The 16,508-nt window shown below is 42.4% G+C and overlaps 1 protein-coding gene across 4 annotated transcripts in view; it reads right to left on the reverse strand.

Moving 5' to 3' along the window:
- The window catches only part of SETBP1 (SET binding protein 1), a 269,348-nt gene that overhangs the window by 140,885 nt on the left and 111,955 nt on the right, over positions 1-16,508 (reverse strand). For all 4 annotated transcript variants that reach the window (XM_015277426.4, XM_001233853.7, XM_046905640.1 and 1 more), the window contains one exon: positions 2,981-3,052. In XM_015277426.4, the coding sequence (XP_015132912.2) occupies positions 2,981-3,052 (72 nt within the window). The remainder of the gene's footprint in view (positions 1-2,980; positions 3,053-16,508) is intronic.

The raw sequence follows: 16,508 nt of genomic DNA on the forward strand, positions 1-16,508 counted from the left end.
GGCACTCTGATCTAGCTGTGCATGTCCCTGTGTAGGGGAGGGGAGTTGGACTAGATGTCCTTTAAAGGCTCCTTTCAACTCTAAGGATTCTATGATACTATGGCTCTATGACTCTGTGACTCAGAGTCTGTTTTTGGGTAGAACTTTCTACCAAAATTGTGTTATTAGTGACAAGAAATTTTGCAATGTCACCTACAGGATTGCTAGAATAGGTCATAATATTAGGAATAAACTGTAAGCTGTGATATTCAGCTGAAATTGGCAAACTTGAATGTGTTTGAATCACCTGTTCCAATACTTTACTCCCTCATTGTCATATGTTGGTCCTGGCTCCAGTGCTTTAACCACCTGAATATACTGAAGAAGGATGTTCACTGGAAAGATCTCATAACAAAAAGACTATTCTTGGCCCTCTTACCATCACATCATAATCCGTCCCCTAATAAGGCTTGAGATCTCATCTGATCAAAAGGTCATAAGATGCTGCTGCTAAGTATCACTCTGTCTCTGCTCAGCCAAAGGCATTTTTACTTCATACAACAGGCAGGGAAATGCAATAGCAAAGCTTTCAAATCTGTTTGTATAATAGATGAAGTCTTTTCTATGTAGCATTTATCTTCCTTCAGGGAATGACACCTGATAAATAAATCTTGAGTTGCCAGTGAATTTAAATAAAATAAAGGCAAATCATATTCTTACATGCTGTAAATGCATAGCTGCAGAGAGTACAAGTTCCTACTGTCCCACCATTTCCTCCTCTACAAAAGCTATACAGCAATGACCATTCTCAATTTCTGCCAAAATCAAGAGAACCCAAATCTTTGAAAACATAAAGAAGTGTGTAGTGATAGCAGAGGAGGGAATTAAAAATACATCACTCGTTTAGACTAATGAAAGGGTATAAACTGACATATTGCTTTTTAAAGTTAGCAAAAAGCAAAAGACAAAGAGGGGGGCTATTAGCATATCAAGAAGAGCAATGGAGTGAGAATGAGGGCATGTCTAGTAAATGGTGGGATGCCTCTCTCCGTGAAAAAAAACACTAGGGTAGGCAATTTTCTATATATCCTAGGATGAATATAACACCAAACAACATCCTATCAAACACCACCACGTTGGCTAACTGGACACCACTGGACTGCTGTGTGCAAGTGGCTGCTGCTCCTTTGGTCTTGTGCTGCTCCTGTCTCTGGATGGTAAGCAGTGTTCATGACTGCCTACCACACAGAGCCCTCATCTAGCAGATCTACAGAGCTAATCTGTGAGAGTACCACAACTGGAAAAACACTGCCTTGTGTCTCCCACACACCTGAGCTGTGGTCACACCTGCATTAAGAATTTGTGTTTCCCAAACTCTACCTTATCCCTGCTATCCAGAAGCAGAGCTATGTACTGCAATGGACAGACAGTGCATTCAACTGCAACTGGCAGTCATTTTGCTCCTCTCTGTACTTTCAAAACTGAGAGACATCAAAGATTAGTTGAAAAATCATGACTATTTCTCCCTAAGAAGCAACACTGGTAATAGGCTTCAGGAAAAAAATCCTCCTAAATGCAAGTGATAAGCGTAGACTGCGTGAAGGCTGACAGGTCTGATTATAATTATCACTGCGAGGGAACCAGCACTAACCTCCCTTCTGGAAGGCAATGACAATTCCTGGACGGGAACGTGCAAGTGAATTATCATAAACAAAATCATTGCATGTGGAATTGATGTGCACTAAGAAATGAAATAAGACCTTGATTTAGAAGAAAAAGGGAAAAGAGAAGAGAAGAGAAGAGAAGAGAAGAGAAGAGAAGAGAAGAGAAGAGAAGAGAAGAGAAGAGAAGAGAAGAGAAGAGAAGAGAAGAGAAGAGAAGAGAAGAGAAGAGAAGAGAAGAGAAGAGAAGAGAAGAGAAGAGAAGAAAAACTCAAAACAAATAAAAATAATAATAATAAAAACGCACTCTGAGAGCTCGTTCATGTTTGCTCCTGTAGAAAACGGTATTCATACTCTAAACTTTTACTGACTTCAGGATGATGCCTGGGGTGGAGTCATGCATTAAAAAGGTGTTTGGAAAGAAAGGATCTCTCCTGAAACCATATTTAAAGAAAATGTTCTGTAAGATGACATGGACATAATGCCCCAGAAAGCATGCTGGTCTATACTGAGCTAAATACCCAGAACTAAGACAAAACTCAAACCTCGAACAAACCATTCCCCTTCCTCATGTCCTAGAAGGCAGAAATCCAAACAGAACCAACATAGAGGTCTTTAAATTGAACCTATGCTTTGGCTGAAACACAATGATGTAAGCTTTTCAGCAGATTTCCAGGAGTCCTAGATATGATAAGTAGTATACTTTCATGATCATCCTGTCCTATCCTTCACTGTGCTTTCTCTGACAGCAATACATTTTTCATAGGCTGTGGATTGTTTTGCTGTTTCTCATTCTATTTCCACTGCAAACTTGGAAATAGAAAAACTCGGTCAGTTTGGAATAGGAGTAGAAGGACAGCAGATTTTTCTTTCTGAACAAAGGGAAATAGACATTATCTTCTTAATAATGGGCTATAACTGCAAGGAAGATGAAGAGGAGGGACTCAGAGTCAAAGGCAGTTCGAGGAGTTTCATTCTCATTATATCTCAATGGAGTGAAGCAAATAAATTGCACAAGGAGACATATGGAAGCTCACTACGCAAATGGCCTATTTAAGGCTCTTACTTCCTAATTAGGTCCCAGTGTCAGGAGGTTGGTAACAATTATTCACATGTAGATCATTTGGATACAGTACAAACTGTTATAAAACCCAAACCATCATAATGATACGCATTAAAAAGAAGTCCTTTTTGGCTTGATCTTCTAGACTTTTACATGTAGCACTTGGAACGTCAGTTTCTGTGTTATGCACAACCCAAGTTTTGTATCTAATTCTTCAGTAATGAGTTTAGAAGGGGAAAAAAAAAACACCTTCACAGACATAATTCCTTGGTCTTACCTTATTCACGGATTTTGTCACCGGACTCTGCACGGGGAACCCACACTCTCTTCCCAAATTCTTCATCTGGTTCTGTGGTGTTTCCCAGAGCAAAGAGAAAAGAGAAGATATTAATTGTAGACATGAAAATGCAGAAAATGATCACAAATATCTGAATTTTCACTCCTTTCCAATTCATTACATATTTCTTTGTGCACATCAGTCAGGACTCTTTGAACTGAGGTTCATCCCCACTTGCCTCAGCCCCTATCAGTTTTGGAAGGTCCTCCAAGCTTCTCCTTGAACCATACAGAGGGACAAGTTTCTCCTCCATGCAGCTCAGGTGAAAGTGGGCAATGTGGTGCCATCATGACTTTGCCTAGTGGCCATTAGGCACATCCCAAACTGTGATGACTGGGAAGAGAGCTGCTGATTCCTATGACAATACACACTGCTAAAGCTTGGGAAGAGCAGAAAAGGTATTCCATGGTGCCAACTCATTTGCTTAGTTTAAGACTTAAAGCAGAGGGCTAAAGCCAAAGATTAACACTTTTCAAAAATTTTTAAATTACAGTAAGTTGTTTTAATTCAATATCATTCCTGTAGCAAACCTCGTATTTCTGTATTTCAGGTACAAAAATTCCTTTCCCTCTCTTCCCCTCCTACCTCCTCTCCTCTCTTTGTCCACCTCTAGAGCCCTTCCCACAAAAGGTGGAATTTCACATTTTCACCTGTGCTAATGCATATCAGAGAGTGTTTTCTTTGCTTTGCTTGTCACTGATTTTGCCCGTAGCATCTTTTTAAGCAACAGCCTGTGCAAAGATAATAGGTGGCACAATTCTCTGTAACTGGAATCAGCAACAAATCAGCCATCTGCCACTCCAGGGGTCTGAGATTAACCTAGCTACTGGACTGTGACTGCAAAGCATTTGCACATTTAGATTACAGAAGTGTGAGGCTACTGGTCCAAATAAATAAATAAATAAATAATATTGGGAGTGGAGAAGGTGTGGGGAGAAGGGGTGAGACCTTTGGATTAACCCTTCCATATGCATATCATCTCATAACAATTCCAAGCAAGCAAGGTTTCACTGTAAGATACTAAAAAGAAGAAGTGTTTGAAGTAAAGAACTTAAGATTCATGAGATATTATGCTTCAAGGAAATACAACCATATAAATTAACAATACACACAGAAAGACAGACAAAGACACTTAGCTGCATTGTCACCACTTCACAGTGTCTACTGGGAAGTTATGATCAGATGGCTTACCTGGACCACTAGAGAAGTACAAGAGAAATGTCTTTGTCCCAGGATGGGCATTCTTACACAAGCTCTCATACTACAGAGCATTGTCAAGACATTGAGGAAATAGAAGAGATCTGTGCTCTACAGTATAAAGCTTTAGGAAGGTCCCTTCATTTTTCTGTTCTCAGTTTATCTTCCTAACTATCATACAACACAATGCTGCACTGCACATATGAATACTGTAGGAATACATTCATTTTTTGTCCACGTATTTGGTATCCTCTCTATAGATCTGTTCACTGATTGTTATTTGGAAAGCAAAATACTAGGAGGCTTAAATCAGAAGGAAAGACAAGTTGGTTGGACATCCCAAAGCATGAGCTGTGCTCTGTGCAGGTGCACGAGTGTTAGGACAGCTGCTAGGGTCTCCTCTGCTCACTTTGATGTGGGCTTTAATCCCCATTCCCAGTGTTTACTTTTCCAGGCTGGCATCTCATGGTGAGGGACCTAGGTTTAAGAAGAAGGGGATGTGCCTAGAGGAAGAGCAGCAGCACCAGCCAAAGCCATCAGCAAGGACATCTGGGAAATTCAGGCATATTCTACATGGTATGTACCTTTGGTGAGGATGGTAGCTTAAATACACAATTCATCTCATTAAGTCTAAAGAGGCAACGGAAAAGCAAACAGCAAGCCCATGTGTGCACATGCAAACACATATATTTATGTGTGTACTTTATTCACAAAGAGCAGGTGGCATCTGGTGGAAAGCACAGTAGCACAGCAATTACACCGAGTTACTTGACCAACCTTCTTGTTGACAAGGGGGAATGGTTTTAAACTGAGACAGGGGAGGTTTAGGTTAGATATTAGGAGGAAGTTTTCACACAGAGGGTGGTGACACACTGGAACAGGTTGCCCAAGGAGGTTGTGGATGCCCCATCCCTGGAGGCATCCAAGGCCAGGCTGGATGTGGCTCTGGGCAGCCTGGTCTAGTAGTTGGCAACCCTGCACCTAGCAGGGGGGTTGAAACTTAGTGATCATTGTGGTCCTTTTCAACCCAGGCCATTCTATGATTCCATGTTTTTTTCCCCACCCACTCCAGTGATTCCAAAGCTGAGCTCCTCTCTTGTGACAAAGAAAAAGAGCAAGAAGACACAATGGCATCTCTTCTGCTCAAGCCCAAGTCAGACTGCAGCAACCGCATGGTTGGAGGAACAGGGAGAAAATGGTCAATGCAGACATCCTGCTCCATACAAAGATGGCTCATATCACACCAGAAATGAATACACATCCTAGCAGTGCTAACCCGCAACTGTGTTTCTGATGCTCTGAGGGGAATGACCATTGATCTGCAAGGAGCTGTCTTTGGATTAGAGGAGGATGAAGGAAAGTAGTTGAATAACAACCTTTCAGTCACAATCTATTTATCACATTATTTCCAACAGGCATTGACTGAGCAGAATCAGCTCCTCCAAAACCAGGTTTACATGTTTAGAACCAACATGAGATTTGAATAGATTTGGATATATAATAAGGCAGGAATTCCAGGTGAAATAAAGGTCACTGGGATCATCCCACATTTGGGACTACAAAATAGGCCAAGCTAACAACATGCAAGCTTCTGAGACTCAGCAAGCTGATGAGCCTCTGCCTACGCTTTAGGAAGGTTCCTTGAAGCTGATCTGCTGGCTGACGATAAAACAAGATCTGGATCTGTTGTTAGACCCATGGTTGGGGATTTTTTTCTCCCCAGTCTCTAATTACCATCAAGACCACCTGAAACTACTGATCCAAACTCCAGTATGATCCAGACAGAAATGCATGTATAAATGTGGTAGGGGAAAGATTTTTTGCTTTCAGCTTTCATATTGCATTCTTACGAGAATGTTTCTAGATGTTGGTAAACATTTCAAAATGGTTAAAAATTATGCTGCTTTCATACACCTTTTCCCACCCTATGAATGAAGGGAAGAGGGGAACAACACAGGACAAAACCTTCCCTTTCAGAGAAAAACCACAGCAAAACTCCAGCCCAACCGATGTGAATCAGTTATGAATCGCTGTCAAAGTTTCAGATCTCTATTATTATTATATCTTTTTGCCCAGGGAGGCTTTGAAGGAAAGGGCTTTTACGACAGAAATCCCACCTCTGCATTAAGCAGGGGCTTGGCTGACCATGTAACTGTGACACGCAGCCTGGAAGTTGCCACATCCCTCAGCAAATGAGAAGCGCATGGGAGCACCGATGCAGGCAACACTGCACCTTGCAGAGATTCGCGTGTCCTACAAGTAACCTTGCATCATGATACAGAGCAGCGAGAGCAGCCTTATGGGTACTGCGAGAGGAGGAGGACAGCAAGGAGGAGGGGAAGGAGTGACAATGGGGAAACAGTCAGAAAACTCCCTGGGAACCGAGTATTCTATTTCTTCTTAGGAAAAATTGTTAAAAACAAAACAAAACTAAACTAAACTAATAATAAAAATCCTTCTGAACTGAGATTTCAGCAAGCAGGAGGGGATGGGTGTGTTAGCTCCTGCTGTTACCTGCTTATAGTCCTTTACATGTGAGCCTGGTAACATGCACAGCCAAGCTAGGAATGGGTAAAAACACAGCATTTCTGCCAGGCATTTGCTGTGCTCAAGGATAGTGCTGTTGGGGATGCTGGGGGCTGCCTGGCTCCTGCTACCCCCTCTCTGGGACGGAACCAGTGCAAAGCCAGGAACAAGAATCCCTAAGTATCACTGGGGATGGGCAAGGAGGGAAGAGGGTAGCATTTAACAGGTAAAAGAGGAGGGAGAAGACTCCTGCATCCGGCTGGTGGCCCCGCACCACAGCCATTCTCATTCCTGGCACGTTTCTCCACTCTCGAGAGCAGCCCTGCTTGGAAATATTAGTGCAGCATAGAGCGCCGTTTTCGAGTTGCTGCAGCTCCTTCTTGGCATCGGTTCAGCTTTTTGTCTTTTCTTCTCCTCCGAGCACGCAGTGGAGGGAGGAGGAGAGGAAGGACGAAAACAAGGCGCTTTGCTCCACAACCGCATTCCTCCCCTGGCACCCTCAGCATCACCCCCACACCCCTGGCCTGGTCCCACCCAGCCCCACTCAGCAAATGTAAATCTTCCCACAGCAGCCAGTCTGTAGCTTCCTTCCCCCTCCTGCCATCCCTTTTCATTGCTTTCTCCTTTGTACTCCTCTAAATTTTTCCAGCCAAGCGTTGCAACCTTCCACCCCCCCCTCCTTTCTCCTCCACCCCTCACCCTCCCACCTCCTCCCCATGCATTGGAAAAAATCGTGCCATGGTTGCCAATGTCCTGGCATCTCCTTGTAGCAGAGGATGATGGCAGCTCCACTGTGTATCCCTAGACCCCCCAGTCATTCTCATCCCAAGTGGGAACTGTGGGGACTCCAGGTACTCGTGCGTACGCCCATGTGCACATCACTGGATGTTCTCCATTTGCATCCCTCGACGTAGCTTTAAATACAAACTTCCTGCAGGCAGGCATTTGGCAACCAAATGCCTCCTCGTGCTTAGGGCCAGAGAAAAAAACAGAGGTGGAATAGTGAGGGAGGGAGGGGTGTATTTTTTTAAGCAACCCAAACATGGCACAGAGCTCTTCCACCAACTTTGTCCCAGGCTGCTATGCTGGCAGCCAGCTGCTGGTTCCAGTCTGGCACCCGCTTTCATTTGTTTTTCTCTGCTCTTAAACTCCCTACTCCCAAATATTTATTGCCGCCCCCCCCCCCCGCCCCTTCTTTTTTTTCCCCCTTATTCCTTTTTAATCCTTTTTCCCTCCTAGTATGCCCACAGGAGGGGTGCTTTCCCTCTCTCCCCCACAAATCCAAAGCAGCATGTGTGGAAGGAGCAGTGACGGGAGTGAAACATGATGCAACACTCAATGGACCAAGGGGGGGGGGGGGGGGGGAGGAAAAGCCCCATATGTACACACAACATATGTATGTTCTTCTCTGAGGAAGAAGGAAGGAGGGAGAGATGCTCTGAAAGCAGGCAAAGCAGCTTCACAGATGCCAGGATAAGAAAACACCATCTCCCTCCTTGAAGGAGCTTTGTCTGGGGGGACAAAATGCATTTTCCTCATGGGAAAAGACCCAAGACAGCCAACTTTCAGCCCAACATGACTCCAACTAAATAAGAGTTTGAAACGTGCATATTCATAGTGGAGACAAAGTGGCATTAAGTGCACATCAGCTGGTGCTTGGAGGGAAGAGATTTTGAGGGTATGTAATAAGAAGTATGTTACTGATGCTAGAGGTGGTCTGGGAAGGATGTGCAGGAAGGAGAGAAGATGCACTGAGGATTTCAGCATGGCAAAAGCAATGGCAGGAGCACATTAAGCAGCAAGCCAGGCTAGAGACCCAGAGCAGAGTATAATCCTGTGATCAGCCAGTGAGATTATCTGGGGGCTTTGAGGAGTCACGTTGGGCTTCCTTCTCTATTGGAACATCAGAACCATTCCTGGGGAGTCAGGGCAGAAGGAATGCCGTGGGACAGATGGACACACGCTGCATCCCAGCCCTGATGCTTCCACTTGCTGAAGTTATGAGTCCTTTGGGAGGACCAGAAAAGCACCCCGTTGGTTCTTACCAACCATGTTTTGGTCACCCTGGGGAATAACAGAACAAGCAACTGGAAAGCTGGGTCACAGAGATAGACCACAAGACAGACAGACAGCATGCTTAGGGTGGTACAGACAAAACAGCAGTGTCCTGAGCAGCTGCCTAATATGTATCTTGGCAAAATCTTGCCTGGCTGTGGATGAAGCAGAAATTGCAGGCTGGAATCGTAAAGACATCAGTTGGTCTGACTTTTTCTTCCCTGGCCTGCATGCTGAATGCAGCAGGGAAGTGATGGGCTGGTGGCACAGAGTATCTGCCAGGAACCACTCGGAAGAGCTGATCCTTCAACTGATGCCAGCTGCTGAGTATGGATCAGTCAATGGGCAAACACTGAAGTGGGCTGAAAATAAACAGATGCCCTGCAATGGTTGTGATCATTAAGAGACATGGGTAGGTGCACTCTAAAACCCTGTGCCCATCCCTTTAGGAGCAACACCATCACCAGGACACATCCACTGTGCAAAGTCCTACATTGGAGCTTTCTGCAGGCCAGCACAGCATAGCTGACCTTTGCTGGGTTGGACGGAGCAACATCCAGGTAGGACCCCAAATATCCTTCCATGAGTTGTGGCTTCATTATTTGAAACTGACTGCACAAGTATATTGTTCAACATTGGCATTGGCTCATCCTAACATCTGCTTCCAAACAGACCCATCATCAAACTGTATCTTCTCTCCGAGCCATTTTACCCTCTGATTTTCGTTCTTTATTGTTCCTCATGCTTAGGGTAGGCTTCCACCCTTCCCTCCAATCTTGAGGGCCTGCTGGTTGCATCTGACAAAGTGGATGAGTCCCTCATGTGTGTCAGTGGCTAAGAAGACTCTGAGGTCAGCAAACAGAAACATCCCTGCCTGGGGGTATCTGTTTTTTATTGAACGGTCTCACAAACAAAAGCATTTTCAGATGCTCTGAGTGGAAAGGAACTATAAATAAAAGACATTACGGACTAACAAGTTCTCAGTTGCAAACTGAAGTGGGAAAGAATATTTTAGCATCCACTTTCTAGGCACATTAACTATTGGCAGACATGATCATTCAGGTCCTCAGAGCTGAAAACTTCACAAAGCGTGCAGCATGTTGGGTCCACACATTCCATCTCCAGGTTCAATGGCTTTAAAATCTACTCTGACCTATGCTATGCTTCTCATGCACAGACAGCATCCAAATACTGTGTCACTTTAGGGGTTATGACAGTACACATACACTACATGATGATCTTTTCCAGGAAAACTGGGGACCACTGCTGCTGTAAGCTCACAGTAGATGGTGCCTAAAGATTGTTATTAACTGACTTCTGATGCTTTCCTTCTCAGAGTGAGCAAGCACTTTATATCAATCTGACTTGCTTTAGTGCAGTGACCCAGCACTGTGCTCTGCAGCTGAAAGTTCAGGTCCCAGCTGTGGGGCTAAACTCTTGCTGACACTGTGCTGATTTCTCTGCCTCTGTCACCCACACTACCAACAAGGATGGGGGGGGGAAGATATTTTTTTTTTCCAGGATGAGACAGAGTGAAAAAAAAACTCTGCAAAACAGAGAGAAGATGCAGCAAAGGAGAATGGGGACAAATTGATGCCAATGTGTACTGTTAGGCTGAAAGCAGGAAATCCTTTGGACAGCATGGGGCAGTTCACTGCTTTCTTCCTTTCCTTTCTCCTGACAGGGAGAAGATCTTGGTGGAGAGGCAATTAAAGTGTTACGAGCAAAGAAAAGCATCCTCTTTTAGGATGCCTTGAAGAACGTTTGTTTGTGCACATTCACAGAGAGGGACGTGCATGGGAGAAATCACTGTTTAGTGATGGGTGAGCTACTAAAGATTTGGTAGCTTATTTTGGATGGGGATCCGCATACAGATGGTTATCTAAAGCCCTCAGTCTTCACAGCAGGGCTGGAAATGTCTTAAGAACAATCCCTTGTTGTATGATTTCCAGTATCTCTCCGAGCAGTCGCTTATGCCAAAAATACCATGAAAACAGCTTTTTTTTTTTTTTTTTTTTTTTTTTTTTTTTTTTTTTTCCTTCTTTTATGCAGTGTTTTGGCTCTTCTGCTTCAAGTTCCAAGCAAAACCTAAAACCGCAAAGTCTTTGACTTTAAGGCTGGACTGTGCTTATTTAATTTCAAGCTATCCTGGTTCTCATGACTGTACACATACAAGGGAAATAAGGAAAAATGATCCTGTGATTCTATGGAAACCTTTAAAAGAAAAGACTCCCTGAAAACTGGCAGGAAAACAAACAAACAGATAGACAAAAAACCTGTCTTCCCTAAGAGAAGTCTTGATTTCTCTGGTCTTAAGTAAACTACTTATCTGTATAGTCTTGCTATAGATAACATGCAAGATCACAGCATTCCCAATTCACATAAGCCTGTTAGCCTTGGGTCATTATTAATCAGTAAATACTATTGAATCAATAAACAAAATAAGGACTTTGAAGAGACCCTCATTTCTCCAACTAATCTTGAAACTCATCAGATCTGCATTGGACATAATTTGACAGAGAACGAAGAAAGAAAACAGTTTGAACATGATACAGTGCTCTCCAGTTTTCTTAAATCAGAGTATGATTGAGGTAAAATAGCCCGGGGATGGTGCTGTTGGGATGAAAGTTGTATGCTTTACTTTAGTCCTCGGGACAAAAAGTGTTGCTTCAAGGCTGGTTTTAATCTTTGTCTGGATGTACATCAAGTTATCTCAAGTAATATTACTCAGTATGTAACGCAGATCAGAATCAGGTCAGCATGCTACGGAGGATGTTGCCAGCTACCCCAGGACCCTGGAGTATTCATCCCAAAAGGGATAGGAGCACATCCATTCACTGTATGTATAGTAAAGAATGAATGTTCAGTCTATTGAAGACCAGGTGATGTTCCTCCTTCATCGCTTCCTGTAGGCTTTTTCTACCTTTCTTATTAATTACTCAAGCCTCAGTTTCCAGCTCATTTAAGTGGTTTGGAGATAAATACTCAGCTCTTTCTTTAGATGGCAGAAATGAGGGTAACTCAATCCATTCAACCCCATCCACAGAAATGATGGACAAAGTCAACACTTTATAGTACGCAGACCTCCAAAACAAGAGCTTAGCCTTCCATTCAACACAGCACATTCATTTCAAGTACTTTTCCACTGCAGTTGGTATAATTTCTTTTGGTTAACCAAGACACATACAGGAGGCCCAGGTCCCCATTTGTGTGAACTGGGGGTAGTTCCATTCCACACTGCATGCTGAGTTCTTTGCAAAATCTGTTCATCATGTCCTGTTAAGAACAGCAGGATGCTGATCATTTTTTTTGTGAAAACTTGGCTCCTTTTCAGCTTCTTAGCTTAGATGGAGGGAGGAAGGGATGAGCTTAACTTTTGGCTTGAAGGAAAGAAAGTAAAACTTCTGGACCTTTTTAAGCGCTGAGAAATCTGGCCCTGAGCTTTTCTGAAAAAGTGACCCAATCTATCTAGCCATTATACCTTTCTCTGCCGATGACTAACACATGGATTGATATTTCCTTGTAGGAAACATTGGCAAAGGACTGGGGTTCCCATTCACTCGTGCTGTTTACTGCTCCCTAGAGAACCTAGGCTTCAGCACCGATTGAGCAGACTGCTCTGCAGGTGTATGTTTTGCACGCCAAAATGCGTTGTAAATCAGAGCAGAGGAAGAAAGGACTGTAATAGCATTTGTTTGTAGAAGCTACCATTGGAAAAGGATGTTGACCATGTTCATTTTACAGGTTTGATCTCCTAAATCTGCTCTGCTCATGCTGCACAAGAGGGATTGAGTCCCAGCTCAGAAATCTAAGAAGCATAGCAATAATTTGCCAGAGATTACACATGGGGTGAATTTGTCCCTGATCTCCGTTATTGGTTTTCAAAAACAGAAATTCTCATACCCTTTCGGACAGATGGTTGGTCCTATTATTTCTTATGTTAGATTTCCCATTGAGGCTGAAAGCAAATCCATGTTGAAGCTGAAAGTAAACAACCTGCAAATTCAAAAGGCATTAACTCTAACTGCCAAAGCATTTGCTACGTATGCCACAGATGTCAAATAGACAGTTTCCCACAGCACTGAGCCTAGTCACATAGCTAAGTTACACAGCAAAACCTTCCACACAGCATCTCATCCTGTGCAAAACTTGCTCTCCTCTGGCGTTCTAGGGCCAGAGCCTCAGCTGGAGTGAATTAATATCTTTGTCCTGATTTGAATAGAGCTATGTCAATTTATACCAGATGAAGGTTTCACCCTTTGCAGAATGAGTAGGAAATGGCTACCCAATACCTATACATACATATAAGCAGCATGATCTGAGGAAAAAAAATAAAAGATGATGTATTTTAAAGAAAGAGCACTGTGTAAGGCTCTCCCTTTACATGTCCGTGATTAATTTCTAAAGAAAGCTATCACAGAGACTGATCCAAAAAACTCAGGTTTTATGGAAAAATGAATGTAAATAACAAAATATAGAAAGACAAATGATGTCAGTTACGCCACTTATTTTGGTTCCTGATACCTTCCAAACTGCCAACAAAAAGCTTACTGTCAACCTAAACATGACACCACATTGTAGGAAATCCAGAAGATGATAAGGACTTAATAAATCATTTTCTTTTTTTTCCTGCCAGAGCTCTTTACAGTGGTGCCCAGTGACAGAACAAAGGGTAATGGGCACAAACTGGAATGTAGGAAGATACGTATGAACACCTTTCCTTTGAAGGTGACAGAGTACTGGAACAGGTGGCCCAGAGGTGGTCGAGTTTCCTTCTCTGGAGGTATAACAAGACTGCCTGGATGTGTTACTGTAACCCATCACAAGGAACTTGCTTTCCCAGGGGGATGGACTAGGGGACCTCCAGAGTCCCTTTCAGCACCTACAGTTCTGTAATTCTGTGAATGAAGAGGACAAACAAACTAAATCATATAAGCAAACAAACAAAGAAAAATACTCATGTATCTGAAGTGCTCTGAACATTAGTGTATCAGTATCATGTTGTGCTCCTCAGCTGTAAAGGTGTGCAAGGTCATTTTTCTGATATATTTTGTTGTAAATCTTGGATGGAATCTCTGAAATCAAATTCTGCAGATCAGAAATCTTTCTATTTACATCAATTGAATAAATTCAGGAAAGCTTTCCCGAATTAAGCCTATAAAATATTCTTTGTTTTAAGAGGTCTGATTCTCAGACCCAGATGCATCTTGATTTCTGCTAAAGTAAACTGGAGATCGAATAATGGACTAATAAAAATCACTAGAGATGTTAAAGATGGTGGTAATGGGAATTCAAACCACTAAACTATTTAACTTCAAGCCACTAGACTGATGTGGCTCATCACTAATTTCACCTCCTCTTTCCAACAACCATCCTTATTTTCCCTTCACTATTCAGTGTAAGCAGGCAATTAGCAATACTTTGTCTCTTTATAGAGTCTTCCATCTGAGGATCTAGAAACACTAGGTAAACATTAATGAATTAAGCTTCTTAACACTCCCTGCAAGACAGATACTGCTATCTCCTTCGTGCAGACTGGAGAAGAGGTGCAGCTTTGCCAGGGGTTGGAGTGGGCAGAGAAAGGTCTGGACTCTGAACTTCAGGTGTCCCTATGCCTTCAGCTCAAATACACAAGGTTTTCATTGGATGTGGGGAATATCTGGCAAATATCAGATGATGATATTTATCTCTTGGGACTGCCCACATGCCCTGATTTCTGACAGGCTGGAAACGTTGCAGGGCTGAGGTTCTCTCCATTCAGAGAATTTAGGTCCCACTTGCTCATTGTTCAGCAGAAACAGTTGTCCATCCTGATCGGATATAATCACCCACGAATAGCATGAATAGGATCCTCCAATACAGTAAACAGGAGAGAAAATCAGGAATGGGCCATTTTTTAATAGTATTACAAACCTTGAGAAAATAACATGAAGGTCAAAGAGTGCTCCTTTGCTTTTAGCTGCATATATAAATGCCCTCATCTATTTCTCACATAGAAGAAAGGCAAAACATTCAGTTCTACTTGCAAGTCATGATGATAGGAGGAACTTAAGAGTGTTTTAAGGAAAACCTGAAGGTTTTGCTTCCAACACTGCAAAATGCTTAGATTCTATGTAAATCTTAGGACAAGATAGGCATTGACAAGACAAATTGTCTTTTATTATTATGATGATGATTATTTTAATTTTTATTTTTATTTTTTCCAGTGCACAGTCCAGTTGATTTAAGAGCAGCTAATGTCTGTTGCCTATTTGAAGGATATTTCCACACAGCCCTTCTCCAACTGCATGGAAATCAGACAATTTCCATGATGATTCTTCTGTCTAAAAATACACATCTCCCCCTCTCTTCAATTTATCACTAAGCCAGTCAGCCTGTTTATTGTTGAAGTTTTGCCCATTTAATAGTGCACTTAGGAAAGCTTAATACAAACATCAACCAATTCATTGCTGTCAAAAAAAGAAAAGCCTTAGAAATCATCCATCTAAGAAGGAGTCAAGAGTAAGAGTCTCTTAGTTAGAGATCAGTCAGTAAGAAACAATATTATGGAAGCTATTTTAGGAACACCAGATCTAGAGGTGGGGGTGGGGGGGAGGGAAGGGTGAAATAAAAAGAAAAAAAAAAGAAAAAAATACCTTATTCTCTTCCATAAAGACAAAAATGATGAGAATAGCAAGTAAACTATTTTTTTTTTCTTTCAGAATTTACTGATGAACTTAAATCCCAGAAATGGGGCACTGCAAAAGAGACAGGCATTCGACATATTCAGTGCACTGATTTGTGAACTATTAGCAGGCTGCTATTTGCCTAAAAATACGTATTTGAAATTCCTTTCTAAAAACTCTTCTTGATCTCTTCCCAATTCATGAGCTGTTAATGTCTGTACAACACGGCGATGTTTGTCTCCTGAACAGAGGGACATTACAATCCCTAGAAGCAGGTTTCCTGTGGGAATATTAAAGGCAGTATTCAGGAATATTCCCCGGTATTCGTGGCCTCCACAAACACTCCAGCTCAAAAACATGTTTGCTGTAATATTTGCCAAGAGCAAACAAGATGGAATGATGGGAGAAAGTGTACAAAGTCTGACCAGGCTTATAAAAACCCAACAGCTAATGAATACTTGTGGAAAATGTCTTATGGTATTTCCTCAGCTGCGGATGCTAATTAGGAAAGCCAATAAGGCTAAAACTCTTTTGCTGCCTACCTCTTCATCTAATCCAGAGCTGAAAGGCATTTCCATGGGCCTCCCTATGATGCTCATCCTCTTTACAGCTGCTGAATCCAGAAGCAGTTTTTTAAACTTTTGTGTGCATATCAAATGGATGAGGTATGAACAACTGGACAGAGGCCCAGAAACTCATTTCACTTAAGCTGCTTGATGGCTAACAGCTTTTCAGTGTCTCTGACTTAAAAAAAAAAAAAAAGAAAAAGAAAGATTTTAAAAAAAAGAAAAAACCTACAATGAATTTGAGTATACATGTAGACTGGAAAGTATATCTCATTGCCCAGTAGCAAATCACAGAATTACAGAGTGATTGAGGTAGAAAGGGACCTCTGGATACACCTGGTCCAACACCACTCCATCACGGACACAGCTGGTGACGAGGCCACATGACTTTTGGAGATCTCCAAGAAGGAGACTCCACAGGCTCTCTGGAAACATGCATCAGAGAACTGCTAGTGCAGT

Source organism: Gallus gallus, chromosome Z (assembly GCF_016699485.2).
Source record: "Gallus gallus isolate bGalGal1 chromosome Z, bGalGal1.mat.broiler.GRCg7b, whole genome shotgun sequence".
Classification (NCBI taxonomy): domain Eukaryota; kingdom Metazoa; phylum Chordata; class Aves; order Galliformes; family Phasianidae; genus Gallus; species Gallus gallus.